Genomic DNA, 11503 nt, shown 5'->3' with positions numbered 1-11503 from the left:
GCAGCAAAGTACTACCATGCCACACAGAACAGTACACTGTTAATAGAGCGCACACAGAGAGCGAGCAAGTCGAGCGAGATACAGAGCCATGCACTGCTCAGGATGGGATGCTGAGCAGGATGAGAGTAGGCGTGGCTGCTCCTCTGGCATGGCGGCAAAGAGTGCAGGGCCAAAGCTGAGGTCCTCAAGAATCTCCTAAGAAAGCTTTTCTGAAACCTCTCTGAGACCCTTTTACTATTGCTCCTCTCCTGAGGCTTTCTGAGAGTTGTTTAGTTTCATTTTTGATATCCTGTTTATTTAGATTTCTATTTTTTTATTTTTTTGTTTTATTTTAAATTTAAATGTTTTTATATTGTTTTAAAAATTTTGTTTCACTTATTTAAATTCCTGTCTTGGTTAACGGGCGGGTTGCTGTCCTTCCCTCTGGGACCTGGTATGAAGAGATCCTGGCTGATGAGGAAAGCCCGGGAGTGGAAGAATGTCAGGGCGATGGGGACTCTAAAGTCCCTTCCTCATCTTCCCTCCCGATCCTCAGGAGGGGGAACTGTCCCGCCCACTACACCGCCCCATCGGCGAGTCCACACTGCGTAACCGGGACTGGTGGGCAATGGCACACAGTTGGGCAGTCACTCCTCGGAATGGCATGGTGTGGGGCGTAGAAGCGGGGCCGGGCCCGAAGCACCTTTGCCCTCCGTTGTCTTAGGTGCTTTCCTCACGCTCGCAGCGCATCCTGTCTTTCTGACTTGCTTTGTCGCTTTTTTGCACTTTTTTCTTTTCATGGCTTTTGAGCTTCACTGTTCGCCGCGACTTTGATCGCTTCCACATCGCAGACGTTGATCATCGCCTGGCTCTCAGATCATGTCGGTCCTCCGAGAGACCAGTGGCTGACTCCGACTCTGCTGCTGGAGACCTGACTTCTCCAGGTGCTGAGACTTCCGCTGCTTTCCGAGCCAGACAGCCAGGGAGGTGCCGCAGAGCTCGCCAGATGTGCAAAGCCAGACGCCCAAATCCGCCTGTCAGACAGGAAAGGGAATTCAAATTCGGGCGTCAGAACTGAGCAAGCCAGATGTCAGAACCAGAGTGGCTCCCACCCTGCTAAGTTCGATGTGCCTGGCACTGCTTGACCGAGCCACACCAGCTATCAAGGCGTGCTTAGCCCCGCGAGCTCCCAAAGCTGCTATCCACGGGGGCTTAGCAACCGGCACTAAAGAGTCCTCCAAATAGGTCAAGATGGTAAGTTCGAATTAACAGCCTTACACTCCTATTGCCGACACTTCAGAAAGGTTGGGACTTGAATGAAGATGGAAATCATGGATGAGTGTGTATAAAGATGTATAACTATTTATTACCTATATATCCCAAAGTAGTACACCACCATGTAAAATGGACATTAAATTATTAATAGAAATCTGTCTAAATACATATGTGGTGTATTTAGTGGAAAGCAGATGTTTTTATTCAAGGAGAGAGGATTCTTTTGAACCTCTTTCTGAGCCTTAAGGATACCACCCTTCATGCTTTCCATCTCCCTAGAAAAGATGAATGCCTCCCCTTTCTGAAAACATTAATACCACTCCTATAAAGCCAGAAGGAGATAACAGCATGTGAGGCAAATCACTCTCACGCTGGTTGCAATGCACCCCATTGCAAAAGACACAGCACAAAACTTAAGCGGGACTTAAAGTGGTGCATAGGTCTTGTGCTTACTATATTGTTCCACACAATAAATGCGTGAGACACCTTTCACTGTGCTCGCCGCCAGTCCTATAGAAAGCCAGTTTAACCCATTATTTAGGTTCTGTGCCTGGTTGACATTACACCACAGATATGAAAACTGCAGAATAAAAGGAATAGCTCAATACTTAGTGGAGATGAATTAACATGTCATTCACCATGACAGAGCTCTGTGCATATGTTCGAGGCCAACAATACTATTCTTAAAGACCATATGCCATGGAGGAACTGGTAAAAAGAATATCAAGGGATGAAAACAGAAAGAGAGTAACAAATAAGAAGTATTTTCAATGATATGCACTATACTTTTTAAATAAATATTTTAATTCTATTATTGGCATTTACAAGTAGAAAGCATACAGTATGTTACAAATTTATCAAAAGGTGAAAAATATGGATGTTACATAAGTAACAAATGTAAAAAAAACAGTATTTTTCTTACCTTCCCTGAAAGTAAGAAAACTATTCAGCATAGGAAAATATTGATATCAAAAACACAGTTTAGGTAAAAAAAAAAGTCTTTACACAGTACAATAGGATCTTCAGGTCTGCAGGAACACATGAAGGGTTTTGTGAATTTCTATTTATTTTAGGGCATTCGGAACAAACAATAAGCTATTGTAAGTCAGTCTACCAGGAGTTTTCTCTCATATCAGCTCCACCATGCTAGAGTGCAGTAATTTTTATACAATAAATAATTCTTCAAAAATTTCTGTCTCAGAAAATTATGTAAGGCAGAAAATGCCCCTCCAAGGTCACGTGGGCTAGGCAGTGCTTTAATAATAATTATAACACTGATTATAGTGCTTTATGACATCTAAGCACTTTACAGATGTTAGCTAATGAATCCTCACAATACCGCTGTGAGGCAGGCAAGTAAGTTATCATCATCATGCCCCCTTGTACAGCTGGGGCAGCTGAAACTTTGAGAGACTGAATGATTTGACCCGTGGCTGAGCTGAGATTAGAATGCAGGAGCTCCTAGTATCTAGTCTGGTTGCAATCCATTAGAACATGCTGCCTCTGTAGACTATACTATCTGTTTGATCTGACAACTTCCAATAATTTCATGCCAGGGGAAAGCACTGGGAGGAGTGCAGAGGCGGGGGATAAGCATCCAAAAATATTTCATAGTTATTCAGAAGCTCTCACACAACTTTGTCAATGAAAAAAAATCCTAAAGTGCTGGACAGGTTGAGCCGCTTCTAGCACCTCTTGTATGGATAAAACTTACGGCACTTTTGCCAGCAATTACTCAAACTTACTTCTTCCTTAAAGTTTACACACAGAGGAATTGCAAGATATGGTAAGTACATTTTCTGAGAGACTCTAATAGTGTAATTCCTTCATTCACCCTCCTTCTTCTATGTGTCTCTCAAGGAAAATAAAATCCTCAAGACTCTTGCATTGCAAAACAAGTTTTTAAGTTGTAGACAATACACAGACTCCCACAATAAAAACATCTGATCTTATTTTCAGATTAAAGCATTATTAATTTAAAAATCACAAACCAAACAATGGTAAATAGGAAACCCTTTTCAAATGCTGCATGCTGAATGTCGTGTTTTTAAAATACAATGCATGCAGGAGAAATAAATTCACCCAAGCATAATTAAATTAAAAATGTTTTAAGTCTTTTTCAGCAGCATAATGGTTATTATTTTTAAAAGTCTCCTCCAACCACACTGGCCTGGGCTTAAAATGCTGACTTTCACTTATCTACAACCATACAATGGTTTCACTGTTCCATGATTTTGCATTTTGACAATGCCAGTATATGACGTCTATACATATTGTTCTGCTTCCCCATCTTTGGAAATGGGCTTTGTTGTACCACCTTTGCTTTCTTCATTTGTGTTTGCTGCTGCTGCTGCTTTTTCTGGGAGTGATGCTAAATCTTTAAAAACATCTACATAATGTCCAAAGCCTGGACCCCAGTTCAAAAGGTTGTCCCAGTTGAAATTTCCAGTTTGCTGTCCAAGCTTTATGGGCAATGTGTTCTCAGCAATATTAGATGTTGTTGCTTGTGCACCCACAGGCCCACCCTCAGCTCTTCGGCCAGGGTACCTCCTAGGCTTCAGCCTAGCACCATAATTGTCTTCATCATCTGCATCTGACTCATTGACTTGAGATAATTTGGGCATTCTGGATGTGTACACCATAGGCTTGTCTCTATCATACTCCATTTCTGAGCAAGTGAAAGACTCATGGGAGTCACTATCTGATGATGATTCTGGAGCTGGAATACCATCAGCTGGATTCCTTGTTCTTGACAGTGGCCTTCTGCAGTCCTCCTCTGAAGAAGACCTTCCATGATCAGCACTACAGATGCTTGGATTTCTAGGGCGAGGAGTGTTAAGTCTCTCCACCTCTTCAATAGAGAGTCCTACAGGAGGAGCAGTCTCCAGAGGAATCTGTCCTATTGGTTGCTTTAGGCGACTTCCTGGTCTGGAACCATGAGTTGCCATGGTCTGGGGACTCTTACTTCTTCTCCCTAGTCTAGTGGCATAGTTAAAAATGCCAGGCTGGCAGACATCATTGTGCATCTCCAAAGGACTCCCTTCTCTTATTGATAGATGAAGTTCCCTTGCTGGACTGTTTCTGTAGAAAGCTGATGATTTGGAGAATGGAGCGGGGCTGTGACGAGACAAAGGGTTGGGAGTAGGGCATGCAGAGTGGCTTAAGGAAGTTGTCCTTATTCCCTGACTGTATGAAGGTTGATAAGTCAAGCTGCTTGCTCCCAGTGGCATTGGGGACTGCCTGGCAAAGCCTAGTGGGCTATGCCTCTGGATAGAGAATTTGGGCGTGTGACTCCGGAACTGCTTGTAGTGCTGAATGATGTCTGCGTCTGAAGGAGCAATGCTGCTTGCATTTTCAATGTCGTAGTGCTCTATCTCAGGTTCAGGGGAAGCCAGAGGGGCACTGGGTATAGTCTCTGTATTATGGGGTATGTCTGTCTCATCATAGATGAGGTAAGGGTTTTCTCTTTCAATTATATCAGGTTTAGGGTTCCCTTCTGGCTGCTTCCTGACAGTCATGTCATCGCCATAGGGCGGAATGTTGTCAGGATCATCAAATGCAACATTCTCACTCCCTTTTTTCTTCTTTTCCTTCGTTTTCCTCTCCTCCTTTGGCACTTTTGTCTTCTTTCCCCTGCACTGATTACAGAGGATCAGGCTAAGGACAAGCAGGGCAAGAACTGTAGCACAACTGCCAACAATAGCAGGAACAGCCCAGAGTGGCAGAGAGAGCTCGGCTTGGTGAGGATGAGGGACGCATATGTGTCCTCCATTGATTCCACCCTTGCACACATGTCCCTGGGCACACAGGATACCAAGACAAGCCACTACCGTCTCACATGTTCTTCCTGTGTATGATTCAGGACAGCTGCAGGTAAATCCAGAATGCGCACCAGGTTCACAGCTGCCACCATTCTGGCAAGGGTTGGAGGCACAGGCTCCTGGAGGGACACATTTATATGCATACCACTGGTTAATGCACATTAATTCACCCCAGCAGGGATTGCTGGCACAAATGTTGGGACCTCGGCAGCCAATCTTCACAAAGGGGTCAGTTTTGGATATGGTAGCAATGCTGTGCTTTCCACTGAAAGGGAGGCTTTCTCCACGGTACTTCACATAGGCAAAACAGCCATCAAAACCTAGGGAGAAAGAACAACAGTCACTTTGGCACCTCAAGATGGAGTGTCTACACAGTCAAAACAAAATACCAATGTTCAGTGTCAAAAAGGAATCTCGCAGAATAGTCACAATATGCAAGGTGATTTGTAGAAAAGTGCAAAGAAAGATCTACATTATTAATAATACAGTGCACACTCAACCCTTACAATGCAACTGTTCCTGTAGTTTTGTAAAGGACCAACATTAAAAGCAGCATTCTGGATAACCCAAGAATACAATAACCTTTATTTACAGAAGTAGCTTTAATCACTATGCAGCGTCTCCTGGAACTGTAAATTAGTAGGCCAAGTTATGCTCTCAATTACACTCATGAAACCTTACTGATTTCAGTGGCATCACAGAGGTGTGACCAAGGGCATAATGTGTCCCAATAATTTCAGCTTTAAAAATATTTTGTGTTTCATTTAGGTGAACAGATAATTATCTCAGGGCATGGCTTCACTTGCAGATGTAGAGTGCTTTGAGTTAAACCAGCCTTCGTAGAGCGGAGTAGGGAAAGCGCTACAATCTGTCCACACTGACAGCTGCAAGCACACTGGCGTGGCCACTTTAGCAGCTCTTGCAATGGGCACAGATAGCAGTGTCTTCCTGTGTATGATCATTGTGGTAGTTATTCCAGCATGCAAGTGGCTGCAACGTGCTTTTCAAATGGGGGAGGTGCGTGGAGTGTGACCGAGAGTGTGTTGTGTGTATGTGGGAGGAGAGAGAGTGTGTTTTTGGGGGGCTGAGAGCATGTCAGAATGCGGTCTTGTAAGTTCAGACAGCAACAGACCTCCCCTTCCCCCCCACCTTTCTCTCTCACACACAGCATTCCACAGTAATGTTTGCTTTGTCTCGGAGCAGATAAGCATGCTGGTTGTCAGAAACAGAGCTTTCAAAGGGCATATCAGCATTCCTGCAGTGATTACAAAAAAATGGCAAGAGTGGACACTTGACTTAAGGGGATTATGGGACGTTTCCAGAGGCAGATCAGAGCGTAGTAATGCAACACCTTGTCCACACTGGTGCTCCAGCGGGGGCATAACAAACGTTATTCCACTCGCCGAGGTGGAGTACCAGCAGCTTTGTAGCCACGGAGGCAGAGCGCTCTACGCGCCTTGCCAGTGTGGACGGGGAGTTACACTAAGGGCTTGACTACACTTGCGAGTTACAACACATTAAAGCAGCCCCAGGCGCACTAGCTCACTCCCCATCCACACTAGCAAGGCACGTAGAGCGTTCTGACTCCATGGCTACAGAGCTGCTGGTACTCCACCTTGGCGAGAGGAATAACGTTTGCTGCACCTTGGCTACAACGCCCAGGTGTCAGTGTGGACGAGGTGTTGCCGCTGCAAGTGCTGGAAATGTGGCCATGCCAGTGTGCAAGCAGCTGTCAGCGTGGACAGACTGCAGCGCTTTCCCTACTGTGCTCTCCAAAGGCGGGATTAACTCATAGCACTCTACATCTGCAAGTGTAGCTATGACCTAATATAAATCTGGAAAAAAAGAACAGGAGTACTTGTGGCACCTTAGAGACTAACAAATTTATTTGAGCATAAGCTTTCGTGGGCTACAGCCCACTTCTTCGGATGCACAGAATGGAACATATATTGAGGATATATATATATACACATACAGAGAGCATGAAAAGGTGAGAGTTGTCTTACCAACTCTCAGAGGCCAATTAAGTAAGAGAAAAAACTTTTGAAGTGATAATCAAGATAGCCCAGTACAGACAGTTTGATTAATAAAACCTTAACCTTAAGACAACTCCCACCTTTTCATGCTCTCTGTATGTGTATATATATCTCCTCAATATATGTTCCATTCTATGCAGCCAAAGAAGTGGGCTGTAGCCCACGAAAGCTTATGCTCAAATAAATTTGTTATTCTCTAAGGTGCCACAAGTACTCCTGTTCTTTTTGCGGATACAGACTAACATGGCTGCTACTCTGAAACCTATAAGTCTGGAGTAATCCACTGAATTCACTGGAGTTACTGCATCTTTGCATCAGTGTAATAGACACAAGAATTAGGTCCAATGCCTTCTCAGGTTTAGCCTCAAATTTTAAGAACTTACTTTCTTTTGGTAGTTCTTTGCCTGCAGTATTTAATGTGTCAATTGCTCATAAACTTTGTGATAAAATCTCACTATCACTGCAAATGGAACAAGCATGGAAACCTGCTTTGAGAAAGTGATAAGGAGCAACAGCAAGGTTAAATAAAGAAGGATCATTCTAAAGACCTTCTAGCACGACATTTACTAGACACTGTTAACGGTATTTTTTAAAAATAAATATTTTTCACGTTGTGTGCAGAAAGGGATGGAAGATAATGACAAGCAAGCAATTAAATAATTTATCTGAACATTATTCTCTTTGAATAGAGACTTTATAAATGATTTCAAACCATATTGCAAAAGGCTTTTTTTAAAGTCTGATAAATAAGGTGTTTAAGAGAGCTTAAGGTTTTATTAATCAAGTTCAGAACCCTAGGTTAACAAAAACATGCTTATGTCAAAATTTTCAAACCTGCATCCCAAGTGTAGGCATCTCATGCTGAAATAAATGAACTTTTTCCCCCAGAAGCACAGAAAAACAGTGATCATCCCACAGTCCCCAGTGTTTTCAGTATGTCTGAAAAATCAGGCCAGTTTTATCTAGGTGCCTAAATATGGAGGTGGAGGCAGCCAAGTTTGAATATTTGAATTAAGTTTTTAAGAGTTTTTAAGTGTAAAATAAATATACATTGTATAGCACAAGACCCATTTTCGGCTTGGGAATCATCTGCCGTAAGCTTTTTAGCTTGGAAATAAAGCTCACACCAAAAGAAAAAAAAGCTTCAGATTAAAAAAAGGCATTTGCAAACATACACATTTCTGTCATCTGGTGACAAGATTAGATGTGAGCTTTGAAGTACAAATGAATATTTTTGTGACTGTAGCCTGAGTCTTTAAACTGTGGTGTGACCCATCAAGATACTGTTTAAGGGCTATATTTTCAGATCTTTATTCTAATTTTGCTTTCCATGGAAACAGAGTTATTATGCTAAAGTACTGAGTAATCAATAGGTGGCTGAATTTTGGGGAAGCATACATTTTCTACACATATAACTTCTACGTTCACCAAATCCATTATCAGATTACAGACCCCGTTCCTTAAAGAGGTGGTTATGTGATTGGGGCTCCTATGTCCAATGACTTTACATGGAAACCACCCATAATCTTGCCAGGAATGCATATATGCTAAAATACTGGACTGAAATCAAATTTATAAATTCACTCCCTGGTAAAAAATATGCATAAGAATAGTTCAGACAATCAGTATTTAAAGTCCCCAAAAGGAATTTCAACATGTGTTCACTCTACAGCCTTAATTTATAACAGAGATTATTCCTAAAGCCACACATCTTCATGTCATCCATGATCTCAAACCTTCTTTTCCCTCTGACTTTTCCCTTATCTCTAAATCTGCCTATCACCCTTACCTTGACCCTGGTTTTGTTGAAGTCCTTATTCATGGCTTAACAAATTCCTGGCTTGTCTAATGCAATTCATTTTTCTGTAGTTTTTCTAATGTCCCACTCTTTAGACTGTAAATGTTCCACTGTGCTATAGCCAGAGTCCTCATTATGTTCATGGCTTCATGTCTCTGAATCTAACATGGTTTGGGTCTAACACAGTCTCTTAACTGTGACCCAGGTTTTCAGAATTGTGAAAACAGATAGGGCTAAATTATCTCTGGTTGTTGTGTCTTCAAGGGAGCAAATTCCCTGAAAAGCAGAGTAGTGGGGAGCAAGTGGCACTCTTCCCCTGTGCACATAGGAGTTCAGGGAGGGATTGTGCTTCCCTGAGACAGTCCTTTCCAGCAGATCCTTGGGGCAGTGAAGCTTTGCATTGACCTTTAATCCATGCTATGGCTATTTGAGACAATCTAATCCATAATTTACACTCCCAATTACTGTGAATGAACACACAGTTGTTTTAATACACACAGATTATGTGCGTGCACAAGTCTGAAAATTTGGCTCTGAATATCCAGCTATATACTTATTCTACAACTCCAGTATTGGCTTTCTCTTGGTCTCTTCCCTGAAGCTTTCAGTGGTTAGAGAGTGATGGGAGGATACTTCTTTCACTAGTATCTATCTGGAACTCTCTCCTCAACTCTAAGTCACTGAGAGTATGTCTACACTGGCACTTCATCGGCAAAACTTTTGTCATTCAGGGGTGTTAAAAAAACACTCCCCCAAACAACTAAAGTTTTACCAGTGAAAAGCACCGGTGTGAACAGCGCATTGTTGGCAGGAGCACTCTCCTGCTGACAAAGCTGCTGCTGCTCTTGCGGAGTGGAAGTTTTTTGTCGGCAGGAGTGCTCTCTCCTGCCAACAAATAGTAGCTACGCTGAGCAGCTTTTAGCGACACAGCTGTAGCAGCACAGCCATGTCGCTAAAAGCTGCATAGTGTACCCATAGCCTGAGTCACAGCAAAACTTTGTATCTCATTTTAAAACCTTCCTTTTCTCCTTAGAATTGATTGTCACTAGAATCCATTGTTGTGATGGCTTGTTTGCGGGAAGCTAGTCAAAACTAACTCCATCTTATAGAATATAATAAAAATGCTTGAGAAAGAAGTAAAAAAATGTGTGCGCCAATCGAACAATTAAATATAGCAGTTTTAAATTACAAACAATAAAAGAGGAGTAAACATTTCATTCATTACTGATGTCTGAGAAAGTTTCAACAAGTGTAAATATTATGGTTGGAGGTGACAGATTGCAAGTATTTATACTAACATCGCTATAAATTGTGGCGGACTCTTTAAAGATGCCTAGCATAGAGATAAATGGTATTAATAGTGACTCTGCTATAAAATAGCAGATTTAGTCAAGGCACACTGGATGGCAGGACTGACTTTAGATTTCAAAGGACACTATTTTAAAGACTGAACACACTCTGATGTCAGAAATGAGAGAGTAGCTGTTTTCAATGTCAAATATGTTGTGTTCAGAGATGTGAGTCTCTATTGTATTGTCTCTATTGTATTAAGGATACTGCCAAGTTTTACACACATACTCTTCCTATGCCATGGCAGTGATAGGCTTCTTTTGTGAAAGAGCTGTGTTTTCTTTGATCATTGCTCTAATATTCATTTTCACCTATTTTTATATTTCTGAATAAAGGGGAAAATGAGGATTTAGGTTCAGGTTGGGAACCAAGTAAAATGGAGGATTTGCTTGCTTCATTCCTGGTGGTCTCTTTCTACTAGACATACGATCTGCAGCAATTGTGGTTTTGTCAGGTATACTTGGGTCTGAGTGCATTATTGGATTTACTATATTGGATTTATAATATTGGACTGCCCCCATGTATGTTTTTGTCTTCCTCTCCTAGTACTTCAGATATTTTCAAACATCTGAGTTCACACAGAGTTTTATATCTCCCCTTTGTAAATCTTTGGTAAGTCATACACAGTGTAATCCAATATTAAAAAAATATGAAAAAGATTTTGGACTGTGCATTCCTAATGCAAGCCAGACTCTCATAATTTGTTTATTTCTCCCTCAGTCAATGTGTTAGGAGTTACTGTCCTCATTTTATTTTATTCCTGCTTTGCAACAAATGTCTCTATTTTTTAATGCATAGACTGTAGTTTGGGCATAAAATATATATGTAAAAAAGGATGGGGTCAGATATAGCATGCATGCAATTTCACATCACATCTTGCATCAACTCACCATGAGTGAAAGTCATTGTTTACATTGGATATTGTCAAAAATGTGAAGTGTTAACTTTCAACAGTCAAATTATTTTATCTGGTGATAATCCTTTGAGTTAGTCAGGTTTTCAATATGAAGATTGATTTTTAAACATATGTCTGCTCTGCCTAACATACCTCACAGTCTGCAGTTAAAAATCATGTCTATCTTTTCTTATCATAAGCAGAATATCAGCTAAAAAGTTGCTAGCTCTGTTTTCAGAGTCTTATATGGAGGCTTTAACTCTCCAAATGAACTGATCTGTTCTCAACAGTTTTACATTGTTCAGTGGGCGTTTCTTATTGCACTTAGTTTCTGTTTCTCAGATGAAGA

General features: G+C 41.6%; 1 protein-coding gene across 3 annotated transcripts in view; it reads right to left on the bottom strand.

Annotated features, from left to right (window-relative positions):
• Positions 1–2087: 2087 nt before the first annotated feature.
• Positions 2088–11503, bottom strand: part of FAT4 (FAT atypical cadherin 4) — a 229742-nt gene continuing 220326 nt past the window's right edge. For all 3 annotated transcript variants that reach the window (XM_039540118.1, XM_039540120.1, XM_039540119.1), the window contains one exon: positions 2088–5395. In XM_039540118.1, the coding sequence (XP_039396052.1) occupies positions 3519–5395 (1877 nt within the window). In that variant the 3' untranslated portion in view covers positions 2088–3518. The remainder of the gene's footprint in view (positions 5396–11503) is intronic.

This window comes from Mauremys reevesii, linkage group 5 (assembly GCF_016161935.1).
Source record: "Mauremys reevesii isolate NIE-2019 linkage group 5, ASM1616193v1, whole genome shotgun sequence".
In the NCBI taxonomy this organism is placed as follows: Eukaryota; Metazoa; Chordata; order Testudines; family Geoemydidae; genus Mauremys; species Mauremys reevesii.
Note: the sequence above shows the minus strand (reverse complement) of the source record. Positions and strands in the feature narration are given on the sequence as shown.